A 23,538-nucleotide genomic window follows, 5' to 3' on the forward strand; every position below is an offset into this window, starting at 1 on the left:
TACATGACCACCTTCCCAATGGAAAAACTTGCCCTTGATCCAATATGGCGGCTTTAAAGATGGCGGCCATGTTCCGGACATAGCTTAAAAGATAGGCCCCCTTACCCATTACTTGCTGGGGTATTCAGATATGTCATTTTCCCTTTTGTTTCTGGAATAAAAAAGTGTCCTGCGACTTTTGACTCACCCTGTACAGTGCTGTAAAAAAGGATTTTCCCTTTAGCCTATTGCTTTCTTATTGTAGAATCATGTAAAGCAACCTTACCTGATGTAAGTGAGGCCTGCAATTTTTTAGATGTTGGTCTGGGTTGTTTTTAACCTACTGGAAGAGTTGTCTATGCGTTCAGCCACTCCTGAAGGGGTTTACCACTGTTAAAAGTTTTCTCTTAGTGGATAATGGCTTTTACTGTGGTTTGCTGAATTCCTAGCAATAGCTTTGTAACCCTTCTCAGACTCAATGACACAATGAACCCAATGGCTTAATGAACCCAATGTGAATTGAAATTGGTCAGCTGTTTGATATAGTACAGTTGTAGTCAACATTATTGACATCCTCTAATATTAAGTACACCATGTAAAATACCTTCCTAAATAAACCAATTTTGAGCTCTTTGGCAATGCATACCAGCATTATGTTCCCTACGGTGAAACATGGTGAAGGATCCATAATGTTGTGGTGCTACTTTGCTACCTTTGGGACTAGAGGCCCAAAGTGTAAGAAAACTAGGTTTCAATTAAACAATATGGGTCCTACAGCTGTATAATGCTCAAAGCACATGTGCAAAAGCAGTGGTGTAATGTAACAAAGTAATAATACTTCATTATAGTATTTTTTGGAGTATGTGTACTTTACTTGAGTTTTTAAATTTCTGTTTTTAACTTTCACTTTTACTCCACTACATTTTCTAAATAAAATTTATACTTTTATTCCGATACATTTGCCCTAAGCAGACTCGTTACTTGTTACTACAAAGTACGACGGCAAGAAATTTGGTAGCTAAATGATGAAAAGATGTGTGACAGACTGCAAGCAGGCAGGTTTGGTGAATTTGTGATTTGCACTTATAAGTTAGATCAATGGTTAAGCACATTATTGCGCAAGTGCAAACATGTTATTCAAAAGTGATGGATACATTTTGATTTTCACCCAGCTCCAGGCATGTCAGATGCTAGCAGCAACATGAGTAGTATTCCACTTGACCATAAGTCTGATTTAATAATGAAAGCAGATTTAGCGACCGTGCCTGATACTCCAGCAACAAAAGGCATTTCAGAACTCCCCATCCAACCTCAAGAAACACATTGATGTAAGTTAAGAATGATTAATAAAGTAAAGCCTCATCATATATTTTTATTTCTAATAATTAGCATTAAGATTGTGCCGGTATCTAGCTAACATTTTTAATTACATTTGAGTCACAGATATAACGTTCCACCTAATTTTGCTAAAATTAATTCAGTGAAAAACTCAAGATATTTCAAGATATGGTTTGTCTGGTCAACTTCATTTCAACTTAATATACATATACATGCATTTCAGACCTACAACACATTCCAAAAAAGTTAGACTAAAACTAGATAATGTAAGTGGATTACAGGCTTAAAAGGATTAAAATCTTCATATTTGTTAAAATTCTGACCACTTGCGTTTTTATTAACAGCATTTACTTGTACTTCTACTTACATGTACATTTCATGTCAGAAAATTACTTTTCTGATTCCAGTACCCTATCTACCACTTTCCAAAAGAGTAGTTAAGAAGTAAAAATGTTTAAAATTGGCCATCAATGAGTCTGGATCTCAATTCAGTTAAAAATGTAGCAAACATTTAAGAGTTTTGAGAGAATTTAAAAGAATTGCAGTGGAGAAGTGGAAGGAACTACCAGCAGACAGGTGCAAGAAGCTCACAGATGGCTTAAATGTTTGGATGCTATTATTACCAACGTTTGTGCAACGAAGTATTAGGGAAGAGTGCCTTTAACCCTGTTCATGTCAAATAGTATGCTTCTTTCTTATTTGTTTTATATATATATATATATATATATATATATATATATATATATATATATATATATATATATATATATATATATATATATATATGTATATATATATATATATATATATATATATATGTATATATATATATATACAGTGGGGGAAATAAGTATTTGATCCCCTGCTGATTTTGTAAGTTTACCCCCTTACAAAGACTTGAACAGTCTATAATTTTTATGGAAGGTTTATTTTAACAGAGAGAGACAGAATATCAACAAGAAAAAAAAACATTAAATAAAAGTTATAAATTAATTTGTATTTAATTAAGGGAAATAAGTATTTATAACTTTTATTTAATGTTTTTTTTTCTTGTTGATATTCTGCTGTTGAAATCAGCAGGGGATCAAATACTTATTTCCCCCACTGTATATATATATATAACTGTGGACTTATGAGTAGGGTTCTTATCTTATTGAGACGCTGTGGCAAGACCTTAAAAAGTTCATTCTCAAACACCCTCCAGTGTATCTAATTGAACACAATCCTGCAAAGAAAAGTTGACCAATTGTTAGTTTTGTTAGTTATTGCAGACATAAATTGCATTTGTTAGTGCCAAGGGCACAAGCTGTTATTAGGTATGGGGGCAATTACTTTTAATGCAGGTAATACAGGTTTTGAATAAATCTTTATCTTCAAGAAACTGAATGATCTTTTAAAATCTGCATTTGTGTTTACTTTTGTTGTCTATCTTTTATAAAAAATAGTTGAAATATTTGAAACATTTAAATGTGACAGATTAGTAAAAAAAAGAAGAAATTGGGTAAGAGGACAGTACTTTTTTACAGCACTATATGTACTTCAAATACTATTTACTGGCTTTATTAAATTTCTCCATTAAAATGTTAACATTTAGCATTTATAATTTGATAAATAACTGTGTTTAACAGTGTGGTCTTTAATAACCTGCTTTACCTGCTTTCTGCATTACAGAAAGGTGCAGGCTACCATTTGGACCTGTTTTTGGTGGCTGTACTGATTGCACTGTGCTCCTTTATGGGTTTGCCTTGGTATGTCGCTGCTACAGTCATTTCTATCGCCCACATAGACAGCTTGAAGATGGAGACAGAAACATCGGCTCCTGGAGAACAGCCAAAATTTTTGGGTGTCAGGTATGTTTTACCAACAAAAAGTCTAATTTATTCAAAGTTTCTACTAAATAAAAATATTTATGTTGTATTAAGAAAGTGCATTATGCCCAGTAAGAAGAATGATTAGATTGACAGAGCCTCTCATTTCTGAATTACTGATCACAGTTAAGCATTTGGAAATAATAGTAGCATGTTGGTGCCAACTAAATTCTCAAAATGTACAGTAAGGTGCCACCTTTTTGCACAAAAATCATCTGCAAAGCGTGGCAGACAAAGTCCTTTCTTTAATCTGAACAGAAGCATAATCGTCTGGTGTTTGCTGCTACCACTGATTCATTTGCTGTAAAAAGAAGAATGAAGTTAAAAAAACAATTATGTTAAATATTAGGGGGATGGTTTGATGACCACAGAATCAAAGTTGAAAAGCTGTGGGGTAAACTAAAGAGGAAAGGTCTGGTAAAGATTCTGTATTGAGAAGTGCTCCCAAATGTCCTGCTCTCGTGGTCCTGGTCTTATAAAGCATCACAATCCTGTAATGTTCACAAAAAGGAGATTTAGCACAAAGTGCTAAATGTCAAAGTCATAGCAATTTTGAAACAGTAATTTTTATAAAATCTGATACAGTAACTGTGTCTTGTTTTGCTGTCCCTATCACATCAGTGCATGGTCACTTAACATTAGGAAACATTAGGAAGAGTATGTGATGTTATGTAAAGATCTGGAGGAACCAACTATTGTTGTTTCAGTCCTGACAATGTCTATTACTCAACATTTTCAGTCACAGACACAGAGAAAGCAGTTTTAATTGACTAGTTTTGATAACTTTATATTAATCATAGTGGAATAAAGTAGTAAATGATAATCTTTTTTGTTTTTTTATGATAGTTATAATACAGAGTTTGAAAATCATTTTTAATTATGATTGTTGTAGCAGAAAAAATATTTAATTAAAAGCAGACCTAGAACATGTTCTGCAGTGTTTACTCTGTGTGGGTAAATAGACATGTAGACATGTTCTGCAGTGTTTACTCTGTGTGGGCAAATAGACATGTTAACAGTTGTAGCTGTTGGCATAACAGTGTAGTTGTTGGCTTCCTGTAGCTGCACGCATTCATTTTAAAACATTGACTCTTGCCTACAAAGCCAAAAATGGACCAGCCCCAAGCCTGCTCTGTACCATGCAATCTTGACTGTGAGCTTGTTGGACATTCCAAAACCATTAGAATTATTATGAAGTTGCTCCACCTCAATTTTCTGTAAGAACCTTGATTCCTCTGGAAAGGCGTTCCTTAAAATTCAGAAGTGTGTCTGTAGGAGCTTGTGCCCATTTACAGTTTTTTCTCTATTGCTAAAACACTAAACCCTATTCTTGGAAACACATCTGTCAACTGCCAAACGTGTCTATTGTATTACTCACTCTTTTCAACCTTAAACCATTTTCTCCTAGTTTGACACAGCTTTTATATCCGAGTTAACCTTTTTGCAAAACTCTAAACACATTCTCACTGACAAACACACATTGTGCATGGTAGTGCACTTTGATGCAAAATGGCACACACATGCCACAAAGATTAAACACAACAAACACACTATTGTCATTGTTAACACACTACAGGTAAAAACTGTGCACACAAGTGTCATATCAGTAAATATGGTTAAAATTAGTATTAGGTAAACAGAATAAAAGTCAGTTCAAATGCATGTGGCATTTCTGAGCTGTATTGTGACTTAAGCAATGGAGGGCAACAATAGAAGAAGAAGAGGAGAGCGTTTCAGAGGTGGTGGGCGAGGAGGAAGATGAGGATGACCAAGAACAAGTCATATCAAATACTGTATTCTGTGTAAAGCAGCACATGTATACAATGACATAAGGTCTGTCATGATGTGTCACATTTAAACTAAAACCCATGGAGAGGCCCCATGAAAGTTTATATTTGGACAGCTGGATGTAGTCTCTCAAAGAGGTGGAGAAAAGGTCTCAACATAATTGGTCAACTTGCAATTATAGAAATGCCTGTCCATCGTGGTGGCAATGTGACCATGTAGCCTAGTGGTTAAGGTACTGGACTAGTAAGCAGAAGATTGCAGGTTCAAACCTCACCACTACCAGGTTGCCATTGTTGGGCCCTTGAGCAAGGCCCTTAAGATAAGATAGATAAGATAGACTTTATTGTCATTGTAGTTGTACAACGAGACTTTGTTTGGTAGCTCTCAGTGAGCTCAGCAGCAGTAATAAAATAAACATAGGATACAAGTATGAAAATATATTAGAAAAAAGTAAAAAAAAATATAAAAAACTCGGTACAGCACAAAATAAGCTAAAAATTACAAGAAATATGAGAGATGAGTATTTACATTGTGACAGGTAGTAATTATTAACATTATTATTATTATTGCACAGTGGTATATTTATGTACAGAATTTAAAGTGATCTGTGCTTTAATAGCAGCTTGGGGAGGGCAGGGTTCAAGACAGTTGGGTTTTCTGTCTCAGTAGCTATGGGTTTGTGTCTGGGTGGGGGGTGGCGTGGAGCTGTAATGGAGGCTACAGCTCTGGGGAAAAAGTTGTTCCTCAGTCTGTTTGTTTGGGTCTCAATTGTCCTGAATCTTTTGCCCAATGGGAGGGGGACAAACAGTCTGTTACCTGGGTGAGTTGAGTCCTTGATGATGTTCCTAGCCCTCTTATGCAGGCGGCTAGTATACACTGTGTCCAGTTTTGGAAGCTTGGTACCCACAATCCTCTGCACAGTCCTAACTATGCTCCTGTGTTCAGGGTTAGTGTGGACGATGTGTGGTTGCCCACTCTGACGTTCTGCGGTCTGTTTGTAAGGAAGTCTAGAATTTATGAGCAGAGTGTGGTGTTTAATCCCACAAAAAGCATCCTGATGTATGTGTTAGGTTGCTCCAGGTGGGTCAGGGTTGAATGGAGTGCCATCGAGACTGCATCCTCTGTCAATCTGTTTCCCCGGTAGGCAAACTGGTGGCTGTCCAGATCAGTGGGGATGTTGGCTCTGATGTATGTTAGAACAAGTCTCTCAAAGCACTTCATAATGATGGGTGTCAGGGCAACTGGGCGATAGTCAGTGAGGCCCCTGGCTGATGTTTTTTGGGTACTGGGACAGTAGTAGTGAATTTGAGGCATGTGGGAACTTCCGCCTGCTGCAGTGACAGGTTAAAGATGTTACTAAGCACCCCTGCTAGTTGTTCAGCGCATGACTTCAGTGTGCGGCCTGACACCTTGTCCGGTCCTGCTGCTTTAGTGATGTCTATCTTTCTGAAAGAGGATCTCACCTGAAGGTGCTTGAGTTCTCACTCTGTTGTGGTTGTCAAAGCGCGCGAAGAACTGGGCATCAGAAAGCATGGCATCTTGGTTGATTAATGGGGTGTTGCTCCTGTAGTCTGTTAAGGTTTTAATGCCTTTCCACATGCTGCGGGGTTGTTGTTTTCAAAGTGCCCCTCAATGCGCTGCTGGTATCTGCACTTGGCTTCTTTAATACCTCAATTTCCTCCGGGCATTATTGTAAGCCAGCCTGTCCCCTGACCTATAAGCAGTGTCCCGTGCCCTAAGTAGAGACCTCACATTTCTGTCGACCCATGGTTTGGGAACACCTTAATGGTCTTGGTGGTTAGCATAGCATCAGTGCAAAAAGCTATGTATGCCAAAACAGATGAGCTATATTCCTCTAAGTCTGTACTTTGTGCAAATAACTCCCAGTCTGTGTTTTCAAAACAGTCCTGCAGCCGAGAAGTGGATTCTAACCCTCAGTTGCTTAAACTGTATACTGCAAGTGGCTTTGGATAAAAGCATCTGCTAAATGCTGTAAAATAGGGCCCTACAACACAGAACAAATTCAGGATGGTCTACAAGATGCTATGCATGGACTTGAGCGGGGGATTCTGAGCTGCAAAAGCATCCTGTGTACGTTGTCGTTTGGGACAATGTGAGCTTTCACCGTTGTCAAAACGTATGTGAGTGGTTTATCAATAACCTCCATTTCATAAATCTAAGCCTTCCACCATACTCTCTCTTTCTAAACCCATTTGAGGAATTCTTCTCAGCATACCTAGGAAAATATACTCCAGTCAATGGATGCAGCATGTGATGACATTAGAGTGGATTCTTTTCTAGCATGGATTCGGCATGCAAAAGGATTTTTTTTTGTTTGTTGTCTAGTTAGGGAGATTATTGCCTGTGATGTAGATGAAGTCCTGTGACGTGACCCAGAGACATGATCCTGAGGCAGAATAAATGATTGACATTGCAAACCGTATATACAATAAATAAATATATTGCAGTTCATATACTGTATTTCTTTGTTGGTTCTTTAGTATATAAATATATAAACACATCATTAAATATGTTTTCATGTATACAAAAAAAAAATCCAGAATTCCTGAATTAAGATGTTTGGATTTGCTATGATAAAAGCACAGTGTTTTCTAATGTTTTATGTAGTGTGTAATAACTGCTGTGTAGTGTTTATGTATTGGCTGGCTTTGTGTGTATTTTGACGGCAGTGTTTGGTTTTGAGCAAAGATAAAGTAGTTTTAAGTTGATTGATTTTGCAAGACAAGTCAGAGGTTTTGTGAAAGTAGCTTACATTTTGGGTTTTGTGTTTAGGAGAGGAGATTTCAGGAAATGTGTTTTAGCAACTCAGAAAAACTGTAATAAAAAGATAATTTGTGAGGTCAGGTGCTAATGTCAGATGAGAAGGTCCAATTTGTTTCAACTCAATGCAAAAGTGTTCAAAGGGTCAGGGCTCTGTTCATGCCTCCTGATTACTATCCGGGGTGTTCACAAACTTTTGATCATGTAGGTTTCACGTAGAGTTAAAAACATTTTCTTTGTACTTGCTGCTGTGCTGTTGAGTTCAGCTCAGTGTGATGCATGTCTTGAAAAACCAGCATGTTTGGTTAAACTCTAGGGCTGTTTTATTAATGCAGCTGTAAGCTGAATAAACAGAAAACACTTTAGACAGCCATGCATAATAAATAAAAAACAGCTTAACTCTGTGGTTTGTCTCTTCGTATTTAACAATTTCAAAATCTGATGTTAATCATACTTCACCTAAGTGGTCACTAAAAAAATGCTGTCCTTATTTAATCTCTTACTTATTTCAGCTCTTACAGATATTCAGCTAATATTAGGACCTTTAGACCCTTGCTGTTGCACTCCAAATTGTGGAAAGGTGCATCCTGTTTGCTTTAATTATCTTTAAGATGTGTATAGAACTTACTCAGTCCACCAGTTGCAACTTAAAATGATCAGACATAGTTTGTAAAGGTGCACACCTGTGTCTGTAAGGGCCCACAATTTACAGTGCATTGTCAGGACATAAAGTCCAAGATGTCAAAGTCTGTGTAATCTAGGGTTTAATTTCTGCAATCATATTGTGGCAAAGCATAGATAGAAAAGATAAAAAAAAATCTCTAAAGATTTAAGTGTTCCAAGGATTACAGTGGACTTAATAATGTTAATGTGAAAAAACAACATTGAACCTGCGGTCACTCTAGAAAAGCTCCAAAAGTAACATGTGGAGATGGAAATTCCTGGTGGGTGGACAACCATCTTTGCAGCAATTCATAATTAAGGCCTTTTGTGGCAGTGACGAGACGTGCTTAGAGTTTGCTTAATGGCATGTAAAAGGACACTGGCAACACAAGGAAAAAGATTTTATGGTAATAAAATTTAACACCTTGGGCAGAAAAGCATGTCTATCAAAAACAGGTATACCTGGCTATTACAATTTCCAAACATGGTAGTGGAAGCATCAAACTGTGGCGCCTTACAGCCGCAAGGTCAGAAGGATTGGAAAGAAGTTGCTCCGTTTTTCAAACTTTGAGTCATATCGTGTAGTTGTCTGAAAATTCAGAGACAAAATATCAAAAAGTGTCACTGATGCCTTAACCACAAGAGGATGCAAAAGGGTATTGTGCTTAACGTTAACAAAAATACAAAAGGACTTGTTAACTTCTATTTTTTTAATGGCAGAAAATTGTCTATATTTTTAAATTAGCAAATATTATTAGCAAGACTGTTTATTAAGTTATTTATTAGAATGTAACATCATGCTTTACACTTTGGTTACATTTATGACAAGACAGTTTGTTATGTTTACACATGATTCATCAGTTCAAGTTCAATGTCAAACAAAGTTATGGGCAATTTTGAATCTGTAATTTTTTAAGATTACTGTAAAATTCTGTAAAAAACAAACAAAAACAGAGCTTCTGGAGGAAATCCATGCAGACACAGAGATGCAAACTCTACACAAAAAACATAGTGCTACCCACCGAGTCATTGTGTTGTCTGACTGTTAAATTAAGCTGTATGATTGTTTTGCAGGGAGCAGAGGTTGACTGGAGTCTGTGTCTTCCTTCTTACTGGGATTTCAGTCTTCATGTCTCCTATTCTTAAGGTAATACAGCTATACATTACTCAGTCTAAACAAATGTCTTGTAGTTTGCAGTCATTGACTGTAGAATTGGTCATAATAAAAAGCTCTGTGACGACATAAAAACTGGCACAGTTTGTTCCAACAAGATGATACATTCACCCATGATTATTTTTCTTTTTATGTTCTTTATGTTCTTTTTAATGTTATTTAAGTAAAGGACTTTCTTTGAATTGATTTTTTCCGGATGATGGAGCATGATTTATACATGGCAATTCAATAGTGCATATAGACTGTCAGTGCATCCTTGTTATTTAAAACAGTAGTGCTAGTCATGTTTTATCTAGTAGAAAGCCTTTCCAGATGAGTAGAGAGTGTTATACCAGTAAAAGGGCATCAACTCCATTAGTGCCCATGGTTCTGCATGTAATTTTCAGATGTCCTAATTTTTGCCATGTATATTATTTAATCACGTTATATCTTCCATTCCTTCACTTATCTTCTCTACTCTTTTTCCAAGTGACTTTCTTTTCTAAGTGATCATATTTTGTAGTATTATTTGTAGTATCAGTATTTAGACAGTTTATGAAAGTAATGCTAAGCTATTTGTTTGTCCTTCCCTATAGTTTATTCCCATGCCTGTACTGTATGGAGTCTTTCTCTACATGGGGGTGGCCTCACTTAATGGAGTCCAGGTAAATCAATTTTCTGTCATCCATCTCCCTTATTATACTCAGCTTCTGTGACGTTTCTATTATTATGTCTTTTTTTTTTTGCTACCATAGTTTATGGACCGCTTAAAGCTGCTCCTCATGCCTGCCAAGCATCAGCCAGACCTGATCTATCTGCGGCATGTGCCACTGCGCAAAGTCCATCTTTTTACTTTTGTTCAAGTGATGTGTCTGGCCCTGCTCTGGGTTCTCAAGTCCACTGTGGCTGCTATTATCTTCCCTGTCATGGTAAGTCAGCTTTTATTGTTAGGATTGGAATGTCAAAATGTCACAAGAATGTCACAAAAAAGCTGTGATCCTTGGTTTTATGGGCAGACCTAACAGTGATTGACACGTCTGTTTCTGCAACTTGTTTGGCCAGATTTTGGCTTTGGTGGCCGTGAGGAAAGCTATGGACTACGTCTTCTCTCAGCATGACCTCAGCTTCCTGGATGACGTCATCCCAGAAAAGGATAAAAAGAAGAAGGAAGACGAGAAGAAAAAAAAGAAGAAGAAAAATGGGAGCATAGACAGTGATGTGGATGATGTGAGTATTCTAAATGTGTGTTTGTTATTCATTGCTACACACAGTTGGAAGACCAAATGGATTCTGCATTAATTACCCATACACAGGAAAGCTAACACGATAATCTTCATTGAAGTCAAAACAAACACGTTTGTACATTCCAGGCTAGAAAAGGTATGTGAACCTTTGGGCTCATGATTTAATTGAAATAGATTGGAGGTGTGGGATATACTGGTGTCTTCTTCTATACGTCTTCTCATGTAAGATATGTTTATGTGAATCTACCTTAAATAAAGAATTTTACAAAATATACTATGAACAAGCATTTCTAAATCTTGGTTAATTGTCAATTGACAAGACAAATAGTCTACAAGTTGAGAGCATTTTGTACTGTTGCTTCTCTACCTAGAAGTGGACAAAGATCACACTAATAGTTCAATGTTGAAGGTGGTTTAAAAAAGAAGTAAATAAACTAATGTTATAATAATGGAATACTGTTTTCCAACAAAAATAGCTGTACAAGATTTCCGTAATGCTTCACACTTTTTTAAAAGACACAATAAATATTGAAATTTTTAATACAAATGTTTTCATATTTTTTTCAGCCTGGACTATAAATTATTATTGTGTTTTTATAAAAACATAAAAAGTACAATTGTTTGTTATTCACACATAATACATTCGTGAATATGACTTGAATTAAGATCAGACTATATTTTATAATTAGATCATGCAAATGTATTAGTAATTTCTAAACTATTTAATATAAAACGATGAATAATAAAAAGCTATTCTCTAGGTAACATCAGTAGATTCATATGTCGCTCCTTATTTAAGGACTTCCATCACATCTCCAGAGAGAAGCACCAGGCATGATGGGGTACTTTATCACCCACTACAAATGTCACTTTTAATTTACTGGCCTGGCTGGATGCTAAATATACACAGTTGTCCCTGTCTAAGGTACGAAAAGCCAGTTAGGGAATCCTTGTGGCTTTGGTCTGGTAAAGACACCACCTCAATCGTCATGAAAATACAGCGAGTGGCATGGTGCTAAGCACATGCTAAAGCTTTTTATGCGAGAATCTACTGTTGGCAGGTGTACAGATATGACCAGCAACTTCAAGCTTCTGCAAGCTTCTCATGTTCCTAGACCAAAGTAATTTTCCAAAGTAGTTTAAATAATTTTGAGGCATTAAAGAAAATGTTAAAGATTTGAATGTTTATTTCCTCAGGTGTGACTCAGAACTGCCAACCAAAGTACTTTTATTTGAGTATGGTTTGGGGTTTTTTGTAGGTGGTTTTGATAGTGGACAGAAGTTAGCTTGGTATGTTTGACTGGTCTGTGGTTACACAGCTCTATATACAGAAGGATTCAATGCACTGTGTGTATTGAATTACCTCATTACACAGAATAAAGTAAGCCTTATTTTGAGTCACAGTAGCACATCTGTTGGTGTGTACCGTACACCATAGCCTTTGTGTCCTCTGGTATCAACAGAGTCTGGAGAATATAGGCATTTAAGAGGACTTCATAACCTTTTAAAATGATCTAAAACTATCCTCCTAAACCACACCAAGAAGCAATGAAAGGTTTTTTTAAACAACTGAGTCGTAGGTATCCATCAATTCACAGAATATCACCATGTCACCCACTTTCACTATTCTGTAAATCTTATTCCCTTCTTACAGTCTGACAGTCCATACAACGAGAATGTGCCCAGCATTAAAATCCCCTTGGATATGATTGAGCAGGAGCCGTTTTTAGGGGATAAGGCCTCTGACAGTGAGTAGAAGCAGAACAGAGCTAATCTCTTCATTCATCTATCAGCCTCTGTAACCTTACAACCTTCTAACTGTTCTGTTTGCGTGATGGCACTAACTTCTTTCTGATCAGTACTTTCCCCTCTCAGCTTCACCTAAACGATCCTACACCTTTTTTCACACTTTAAAGCAGTGACATTACTGGGTTACCTTTACTGGTAATGTCCTAAATTTTAAGCTTTCCAGTTCTAAGCTTTTAAATGGTGGTTTACCTGGTTAACCTTTACATTTAAGTTTAAATAGATGTAATTTTAAATAGTTTTGTTGGCCTTCACGTTTCCAACACTTGAGTCTTAGTGTGTGATGTAGGTCAGTGATTACCTGGTTAGATGCTGATTCCAAAAGCTAAATTAATTTGAAATTACATAATTTTACACCATTACATTTTGCCCTCTGTTAAATACTATATGGCCACCCATCTTATCTTAAGTTCAGGTTTTTTAGTGCCACTTATTATTAATGGGTGCATAAAATAATTTATTTTATGTTATTTTTTTAATCAAACACTTTATTATGGTCAGGGTTGCCACATGTCCAGTTTATGCACTGCAGTCTAGTCTTATCCTAATTGGATATGACTAGATTGGGAGGAAAATTAGGGTTGATTTTGAACTGAATCAGCACCAGTTCCTACAGACACACTACTTACATCTTGTACAGAATTCTGACATCAATCTCATTGAAAATATTTTGAGTTCATTTGGAACTTCATTGCAGGCTTCTCATCCAACACCAATGCATAACCTCACAAACTCTCTTTTGACTGAACGAACACACATTTACACAGAAAGACTGGGGAGGCCTGTGTATTAATGAAAGTGGTTTTGGAATAAAAAGGCCAACAATCTTATAGTCAGTCATATTTCCATACTTTTGGCAATATGGTTCTGCTCATACATAATACATCTAGGTAATTACTTTGTATTTTACCTGGTAATTTGTAATTTCGACTTTAGCATGTGTTTACACTTTTCCTGGGTTAATATGAAGTTGTAAAAGGGGATGTAAGTAAATGACTTATTTTAATATTCTGTTTTAGTTGCATGTTTCTAATCATTAATCTTGCTATAAACCATTGGTTTCTTTTGGATATTTATAATCATAAAAACCCTAGTTTAGGTGGAAGGTTAAGCATGACCTTATTGAAAGATGTGGAGACTGAAATTTACTTGTGTTTGCATATGCAGGTAAACTGCTGCAACTTGACTTGCATGCTTTAAAATATTGGAACTTTTTTCTTACTGCTGTTTGCTTGTATACAACTAACCAATGAGACGTATATACTTGTACTAGTATGAACTTTTTGTTACATATTGTGAATCAGCTGGTCTTGAGCTTACAGTAACAATATTTATATGTCATATTGTCATATTTGTCATATTTACGTGAATTGCATGTGTTAACTTTTACATGATTCCATGTACATTAGTTTACCCATTTTGACGTTTTTTTGCAGGAGAAAAGTCATGCCTTAATCAATACTCTTCATGCTGAGAGAATGTGCTACTATGAAGATAGCCCATTATCAAGGTAAATCAAAAAAGGTTTGAATGATAAAACACTAGTGCGTCATTGTCTGTGGAAAATATGGTATATTTAAATTTCTGGTATATTTAAATTTGTGGCAGTGGAAATTCTAATGTGTGAGTCACATGGTTCTAGCGGTAGTGAGTTATGGATGACCAAAGGTTGTCTGGATAGCCTTTTTCTAGGCAGAGTAAAAGTGGTTAGTGGGTAGCTTGTGTGTGAGGAGCAGATGATTTTAGGTAGGTTAAGCAGTGTGCTGTGAAAGTTTCCAGATTGGTGCTACACATATAAGTGATTAGAGGCATTTTTTTCCTAATGGTGCATATATATATCATACATATAATCTGATGCATGTTTTGCACCATGGCTGCAGTATTGTGGCAAGACATTATAAAAAGTTTTTGCCATAACATTATCATTAGTTATTTGTTTGTTTATTATTTATTATTCTTACCCATGCTGGCTTTAAGATCTAAACTCATCTTTGTAGGCACAAAAACTTTTTTTAACCTTCTTTTTGGAATCATGGTCCTGTCCAGGGTGATTCCTGCCTTGCACCCAGTGTTTCCTGGTGTTGTCAAATGTTGTATAATAGTTGTACAGTGTGGTTTATTATTATTACTGTTATTATCATTATGATTTGTTGGGTGATCTTTAATGGGGTTCTTTAACTTTTAACACAATTGCTATAATATTTGAATTTGATTTTTAGGAGAATTACCCAACTTGAGAATAAATTATAATAAAATTGTATAAATGTACTTAATGTGTGTGCTTTTTACTAATGATAGGTGCAGAGCTAGCTTAGCTTGCTAACATCTAATTCTGAAAGTGTTTTAGTGGGCCAAATTCATGCCAGTTCTGGTGTGACCATATTTTTAGACTGCACAAACAAATAGTGTATCTCTGCTGTAGTTTTGTCAAAAACCTAAATCTCATTTATTTTCTTGTTCTTTTTTCAGTCCTGAAAAAATGCCATTAAATGTGCCTCAGATTAGAATTGACTTTGACTCTGACAACAACGAAGATGTCTTCTTCTGGAGTCGAGGGTCTGAGACTTCATTGTAGCCCCCTTTTCACCCAATCAGAAATCTACGCAATGAGCTAGCACGCTGTCAGTGTAACCTGCTGATATATATTTTTTCTTTTTTATAAAAGACACCTGATTAAGGGAATTTGTAAAGAGATGTGGAAACACTTTTATTTTACTGTGAGTAGAACTTCAGCATTTTCATGGATGTCATCTTAATCTTTTGCTTTTATGTGAGAAAACTCACTCATTATTCACGTTTGCTAGACCACTTGCTGATGTAATTTCTATGCAATTTATGCTTCAAATGATGAAATAATAATGCTGTATCAGATTTTTAACTACACATGGGGGGACAGAAGACACTCCTTCATTTTGGCACATCACATTTCTTTATTCCTCTTTTGTATAAGGAATTACTTTAATTGCTTTTTCTGTAGCAGGAAAATAATATTTTGATTTCCTTTTCTGTTTTGTAGCTCTACCTCTTACTTTAGATTTAGATAGAAAAAAGGTTTTGATTTTAATAATGAGGATTAAATGTAATATTATATCTTTTTTAAACTTTTAAAATAAACTAAGGTAAACTGTTAAAACAGAAAAATTACATAAATAATTTACATGTACACATTTCTAAATTCTAAATTATATTAATTCAATACAATGATATGATATATACAGTATATATATATATATATATATATATATATATATATATATATATATATATAAATAATTCAAAAGGTTCTACACTAATTAAAGTAATTCAATTATGCAATCATTTTTTTGCTATTTTGCCCTATGATTGCTCTTTTTTGCAATCAGATGTTAAGGATTACAGCTTTCTCTGATCTGTTCATCTAGCATGTAACTTACCTAATCGATTTAAAGAGATTTTTGTCTTTTTTTTGCTGAAGCTAACACTTTCAAGAAGTCAACAACCAAGCAAATTTGGCCCTTTTTTTACTACTTCCTTTTTTAAGAAAGCCTTCCTGTTCAAATCGGTTGAATTTCAACATATAATAACAAATACAACCAAAATAAGAATTGCAAAAACATTTTAAACAAAAGTATCCAGCAAAATAAATTTTGAAAACTGGGCAGATTTACTTTTTTATATACAGAATGTACCTGTGCCTAATTTTTAGCAACCAATTTTTATTTTTTTTATTGTGTAACACTGTATTGGTTTAACACACACTATCTTAACACTTTTTTGACTAATAAATGCCATTAATTTGGAATGATCTGGAACATTAATTGATGCTTTCTTGAAAAACAAATCAGTGTCCAGCCATACAGATGCTCTTTTGATTGAATGAGCACAAGTTCTCATAGACATAATTCAAGGTCTTTTGAGAAGCCCTCTCACAAGAGTGACTGTTTTTATAGCTGAAAAGATTTTAATTTGTTTTTAAAATAGGATGTCCAGCAAGTTTATATTCAAATTATATTCAAATATATTGGACCTTATAGTGTATATCACTGTTTTATATTACTACTACTACTACTATTATAATTATTATATTGTAATTGATTGTATAAACTAAAGCATTTCTGATTCTGCATTTGGACACAACAAAACTAAATTCTGCCAAAATAGAAACATAATATAGATTTGTCTTCTGTTAGAAGCACGCATCATTCTACAAAAATACCTTTAGACATTTTTACCAATAAAATACGTTTCTCCAAAAAAGTAAAAAAAAAATATTAATAAACATTTTACAAAAATTGCTTTGCAAAAATGTATGATGCCATTTGGTGGTGAAGCAGGAGAACTGCATGCCCTACATGAAAACCTTTAATATTCTGCATATTTTGTCATGCCAAGTATGCAAAATGAGTGTTCTTCGACACACATTTTATACAGTCCTACTGGCTTCACACATTTCAAAAACACAGCAGTTGTTCCAGTGGCATTTTGTGATTGATTGATTGACTACTTTTAATAAAAAGGGTTCTCAAAAATATTTAGGTTTCTACAGTAGTCTGTTCAAATCAGTCCTCTGTTGCATCTTGCATCAGGACCCACAGTTCCCATGGGTGTATTAGGGTTTTATATAATCTGAGCCTTTTTGATTGACAGTACTTACAATTTCATTGCTTTACCGCAAGATTCCTTAAGACCAATTCACTAAGTAAATAAAAAGCAAGTTTGGCACTATCTGCCAGTAAAACAATGGAATTGCATGACTTTTTTTTTGCATAATTCTGCAGTTAATTACCACTACTGCATAGACATTTGGTTTAAGATAAATAATTCATTATGGAATCTTGAAGAATCAAATGCTCTACAGCTTGACATAATATATTATAATTTATAAATTATTATTTGTTGCAAATGTGTGTTGTATTCGCTTTGCCCCATATCTAAAAAATAATTCTTAATACAGGCTTTATAGACAGTATAGCAAATAGTTCACCGGAATATCTAACGTATGTCACAGCATTATTCTATTATAAGCATTATATTTACCTTATCTAGGATCTGAATATTATGTTTTTTGGCAGTATCTAAATGATTTCACAGTGTTGATCTAAAGAAGGAAAGATTTCAATGTTCCACTTTACAAGAAGAGTTTACAGTGTGTGTGTGACGCTTCAGCCTTGTTCCTGTGTATCCACTATTTCCCACTATTTTCTTTTCTAAATCACCTTGTTTCACCAATAAATCACCAATGTATGTAAATGCATTTTTTTTTTAATATTTCTGGGCATCTATACTAGAAAAAAAGTCTATTAAAATATTCTAGAGCTTTAAAAAAAAGAACCATGTATTAATAGTTTTTTTAAATAATAACATGTAATTTTGAAAACTTTTTAGAGCACACCATTGAAATGATTATTTTAGATTTATATTTTTTAAAAGATTGAGTATTAAAGATAAACTGATTTTATGAAATAGGGTCTTTTTTCCCTTTTTCTAAAATGACTGGGTGAGTTTGGCACCCAGTTTCTGCATTGTATCCAGTGTTTCCTGGATTTTGTCTTTACTGGTTTGTTAAAGGTTTTGGGCAACATTCAGTTTGCAAGTGCAACATTTTAAGAGGATCTTTCTCAAACAAAGGAAGTCATGTATTTCTTAAGGAATTGTTACTTGGGCTCTCTAAATTAATATATAGAGAAAATCTACCTACCTGCTAATACCATCCAAACATCAGAAAGTTTCTGGTAATTATAAGGTCTTTCTGCCATGTATGACTTTGTTTTATCTGTTTTGGGGAAACTTAATTTTCATTATTAAAATATCAGAATGTGCTCGGGTGCTAAATACTCACTTATTTCAAAGTTAATGTTTGCAACATGTGTCAAAAATATTTAAAATCCTTGAACATGCTCATTAATAATAATGTATTTATACCATAGCATGATTTCATCATTTGTTTAAGATTTAGGTTTGTTAAACTTTTACAAAAAAAAACATTAAACAAAGGGAAAAAGGGAAAGTTTGTGAACAAACTTTATGTTGGCTTGAAAAATCAGCTACAAACATAAAAAACAGGCTGTTTGTGGCTGTAAAATAATGTTTAAACAAAAATGCTATTCTGAAATACTGAAAAAATGGCCAAACAATGTTTAAATGTAAACCTGAAATTTGGTGAAAATTTGTTAAGTGCTGTTTAAACGTAAAATGTAATCTGAAATAATCATAAAATACTGTTAGATTATGTTAAACACTTTAAACATATGTAATTTGTTGTGGGGTAGTTGAGGCTCAGTGAGTATTTAGCTGTGGAGAGAGTTTTGGCTGTAGGGTAGTTGGGGCTCTTGGTTTTCAGCTGTTGGCAGAGTTTTGGCTGAAAGCGTTAGGCTAATGGGGTAGTTGTGGGTGATCTAGCTAATGGGGCAAGTATGTTGTGTGCAAGTATGTAAGTATGTATGTATTTGTATCTAGCATGCTTGGCAAATGCTAATGTATTGTTCGCTAACATGCTAAGTGTTACTGGGTGGTTGCTAAGGTTTTGCTATGCAGTTGCTAAGGTGTAAATAGGTTGCTAAGCTGTTGTTTAATGGTTGTTAAGGTATTGCTAGGCAGTTGCCAAGGCATAGCATGTGGTTGCTAAGCTGTTATTTGGTGGTTACTAAAGTATACAAGTGGTGGCTAAGGTGTTGCCTGGTGGCTAGTAGGATATAGGGGTGGTTGCTAAGGTACTCCTAGGCTGTTGAAATGGTAACAAGTTAATTGCTACCAGATAGTTAGGTGGTTGCTAAGGTGTAGCTAGGTGGTTGTCAAGGTGTACTGGGGTTACTAAGCTGTTGATAGGTGGTTGCTAAGGTGTTTCAGGTAGTGTTCTAGGTGGTTGCTAGGATGTATGCAAGTGTGCATGTTGGGGTCCAAATAATATCTCACATAGGTAATTGTGTGTGTGTGTGTGTGTGTGTGTGTGTGCAAGCATGTATTTGGTGGGGGTGCAAATTTAGTTTTGTTTGAAGGCTGTTAGGCTAATGGGCTAATTGTTGTTGAGAAGCACTTGGCTGTGAGGGTAATTTGAGATGAGGGGTATTTTGCTGTGGGGTAGTTGAGGCTGAGGGGGGATTAAGCTGTTTGGGTAATTTTGGTTGAAGGCTTTTAGGCTAATGGGGTATTTTTGGTTGACTATTAGGCTAATAGGATAGCTGTGGGCAATTTATCTAATAGGGCAGTTGTTACTTATTGAAACAAAGCAGGGCACAAGACTGGATTACAACCTGGACAGAACACAGGGCGCCATACACCAGCACATTTACTTACACTTACTTATTAGAGGTTTATTCTATGTTCATGGCATGTCTGTCCACCTACTAGCACATGTGTAAGGTGCAAAGAAAAGAGCGTAGAAATCTTGTTTTTTTTCAACGCCAAGCTTTTCCCTTGATGATAGATGGTACCACTGTGCCATCTAGTGTTTAGTCTTTCAAAGATCCACACAGTCTTGCTTATGACGTTTGAAGATTTGTTTTGGTTTTTGGTTTTGTAACGAACTATCTTGCGTAATGTTAAATCCCTTAATTGTCACAGTACAATACTAAATTACTTAAAACTTCAGGGATCTGTTCAGTTAGGAAGCATAAGCGATTGTGAATCAATTTTACCTGCCTGGGTGCAAATTGTGACAACAGGTACACTGAAGGCAACTGAAAGACAACCCTCAAATAATGGTTTTGCTTGTGCTGGCCACAGATAAATACTCTCTCCTTATCTTTTCTGACTGATTCTTCTTTAGTTATGTGTTTTGTTAGCGTCCTTGTCACTAGACCATCATAAGGAAAACTGGATGAGCCAAGGACGATCAATCTAGTGGCAGGACCAGTATCTGCTCCTTTGTGAGAGGAAGAACAGGAGGAGCACTGCCAGAGCCCTATATAATGTGAGCTACTGTTGTGCATGTTTCTGACCAAACTGTCTCCAGTGACTCCATGTGAGAGCCCAGCGTCCTCTAGTGGAATTTATGCCTCTGAGGAAGCACAAACCTTCACATGATAGCCAACAAAACCCTGACTGCTGTTAGGAACCATAATGAAATCCTCCGAGACCTTGTTAGACCTTGGTGCCATGAACCCTAGGTTTAGGACAATTGCTGATCCCAGAGTATGTAAGCAGTTCCTGGATGATCCAGGTCTGGGAGATTCCACAGGACACCATTGCTGTCTCATTAGGGGCATGCCCAGATGTAATCCGGAGTGCACAACGGCACATAGGGCCATACGCACTACTGAGTCGCACTGTAAGTTGCTGTGATAAAATTCACACAAATTGGATCAGTATGTGATTTAAAATGTATAATGTAAATTATATGCTTTTACCTTTTGTGTCCCTTTCCTTTTTAAGCAAAAAATTTGCCCATATGCTTTAAGCACTTTCTGACACAACCCCACTTGGGATTGGGACCAGGACTGATGGCTAAGCTTAAGCCAATAATTGGCTTTGGACATTGTAAACTCAGGTCTTTCTGTAGATATTTAGTTATTAAAGAATTTGGTGAAACATTTGTATGTTTCTGTTTTGTCTGCTGCTTCTGAGCACTACCCTAATTGTTCTTATTCTATTTGTTCTTATTCTATTAAGCTTTGTGACAGAGCTTTTGTTGATTCTGGATGTTTACCAAAACTAAACACTAGCATATTAAACTGGTTGACTTGAAAATGTTCACTTACTGCCTAATATATCCCACCCACTAACAGGTGCTGTGATGAAGAGATAATCAGTGTTATTCACTTCACCTGTCAGTGGTCATATGGTTATGCCTGGTCGGTGTATGGCCAAATGTATGTGGACACCTCTTACAATGATCAAGTGCAAATATTTCAGTCATACATATTGCTAAAAGGTATGCAAAATCTGTTATACAAAATACAATATATGCATCAAAGAAAAGTTGTGGAATAACTTTGATTGTTGGTCTTTTATCGAGTAACATTGGTAGCAAAGGATGGTTAGCAACTACAGAGTCCCACCACTTTGATGAAGGGAAACCATACGAAAGTTGGAAGAAAGAAGTTCTTCCAAGAAGAACTTCCAAAGAAGATCTGGACAAGAGTTTTGGAAAACATGAAAAAAGTAAACAAGCGCTTGCCGTGGCTTGGCACTATTGGGAAGGGCTAGAAAAACGGCGATGGAAATACCGGTAGACGATTTGAATAAGGACACTGGCATGAACACTTTACTTGGGAAACTTGATGATTTGTTTCTTAAAGAAGAAAAAGACTGAACATATGAAGCATACTCGAGTTGTGACCGGATTATGAGAGACAGTAGTGTGTCCATGTCAGACTATATAATGATTTTGAACAGCGGTACTCACGGATGCATAAATACAAGATGAAACTTCCCAATGCAGTATTAGCATTCAAGCTACTAGATACAGCGTGCTTGGATGTGAAAGACCGACAGTTAGCTTTGACAGCATGCTTAGATTAGACTTTCGCGGCAATGAAATCAGCACTAAAGAGGATTTTTGGAGGAAAATCACCTGCTTCAGCCGTGGGAATTAACCAGGAGACCATGTATGTAGCAGAGCAGAGGCGACAAAGGGGCAAGTTTGGGTCTCAAAATGACCAACAGAGGACGCCACTGCCTGGCACTAACCCTCTGGATAAGTATGGACGCAGATCAAAGTGTGCTGTCTGTCAAAGCACATTCCATTGGGCCATGGACTGTCCACACAGAGGTGAGCCAGTCAAACTGACTGAAGATTATAAATCAAATGATGTAGAGGAATGTAACATTGCCTTATATGCAAAAGAGTCGCCTGCTGAAGCAGAAATTTTTATGATGGAGTGTTTTGGTTCAGCCATAATAGACACTGCATGCACACGAACTGTGTGTGGACAGGAGTGGCTAGATAGCTATGTCCGTCAGCTAAGCAAAAATAAGATAAACAATCTAAGGAAGACAGAAACACTGAGTCATAGACCCTTTAGATTTGGGGATGGGAAAGTGGTGTATTCCACTAGAAAGTTGAAAAATCCTGCAAAAATTGGACAGACAAAATGTTAGATTGAAACTGAAGTTGTCCCAGCTAAATTTCCACTGCTTCTAAGCAAAGCATCCATGAAAAGAGCAGGGACAGTGTTAGACATTGAAAATGATAGTGCAGTGATGTTCAATCAACCCATAAAACTTGACTTTACAAGCTCTGGTAATTACTGTGTAAGCGTTGTGGACAATGACGAAAAGAACATTCAAGGTGATGACCGTGTCTTGGTAACTGCTGACAATGTCACTTTAAAGGATGAGGATCTAGGTCAGTGTGATGAGGAAATACTTACGATCTCAGACAAAATAAATTCAGCAGAAAAAACATAAAATCCTGACAAAGCTTCATAGACAGTTTGGTCATGCTGACAGGCTGCAGAGACTTCTAAGTAGCTCAGGCAATAAGGATGCAGAAAATAGAATCATTCTACAGAGAATTGTTAGTGAATGTGAAACATGTAAGAGATACAGTAAGACCAAACCAAAACCTGCAGCTGGATTGCCTCTGGCATCTCAGTACAATGAAACCGTGGCAATATATTTACATGAACTCAAACCAAGCCTGTGGTATCTTCACATTATTGACCAGTTCACACGGTTTAGTGCAGGCAGCATTCTGACCACAAAGAAGTCCTCTGAAATAGTGAAACACTTTGTCCATGTCTGAATAAGCGTGCACCCCAGAGACTATTTAGTGACAATGGGGGAGAATTCAACAATGATGAGGTGAGAGATATGGCAGAAAACTTCAACATAGAAATAAAGACAACAGCTGCTTACAGTCCAAGGAGCAATGGACTTATGGAACGACACAACCAAACACTTACTGAGACAAGTAATGGTTGTGACTGGGACACAGCATTGGACTGGGCTCTTATGGCAAAAAACGCCATGCAGAATGTTCATGGCTACAGTCCTCATC

General features: G+C 36.0%; 1 protein-coding gene across 3 annotated transcripts in view; it reads left to right on the forward strand.

Annotated features, from left to right (window-relative positions):
* Positions 1-15,803, forward strand: part of slc4a4a (solute carrier family 4 member 4a) — a 108,525-nt gene extending 92,722 nt beyond the window's left edge. For 2 of the 3 annotated variants that reach the window (XM_063017729.1, XM_063017728.1), the window contains 8 exons: positions 2,989-3,167; positions 9,492-9,564; positions 10,167-10,235; positions 10,326-10,499; positions 10,633-10,797; positions 12,469-12,562; positions 14,057-14,130; positions 15,090-15,802. In XM_063017729.1, coding sequence (XP_062873799.1) covers positions 2,989-3,167; positions 9,492-9,564; positions 10,167-10,235; positions 10,326-10,499; positions 10,633-10,797; positions 12,469-12,562; positions 14,057-14,094 — 792 coding nt within the window. In that variant the 3' untranslated portion in view covers positions 14,095-14,130; positions 15,090-15,802. Of the gene's footprint in view, positions 1-2,988; positions 3,168-9,491; positions 9,565-10,166; positions 10,236-10,325; positions 10,500-10,632; positions 10,798-12,468; positions 12,563-14,056; positions 14,131-15,089 lie in introns of all 3 variants that reach the window. The other variant, XM_063017730.1, reaches the window with a different exon arrangement.
* The last annotated feature ends 7,735 nt before the right edge of the window (positions 15,804-23,538 follow it).

Source organism: Trichomycterus rosablanca, chromosome 21, assembly GCF_030014385.1.
Source record: "Trichomycterus rosablanca isolate fTriRos1 chromosome 21, fTriRos1.hap1, whole genome shotgun sequence".
NCBI classification, from domain to species: domain Eukaryota; kingdom Metazoa; phylum Chordata; class Actinopteri; order Siluriformes; family Trichomycteridae; genus Trichomycterus; species Trichomycterus rosablanca.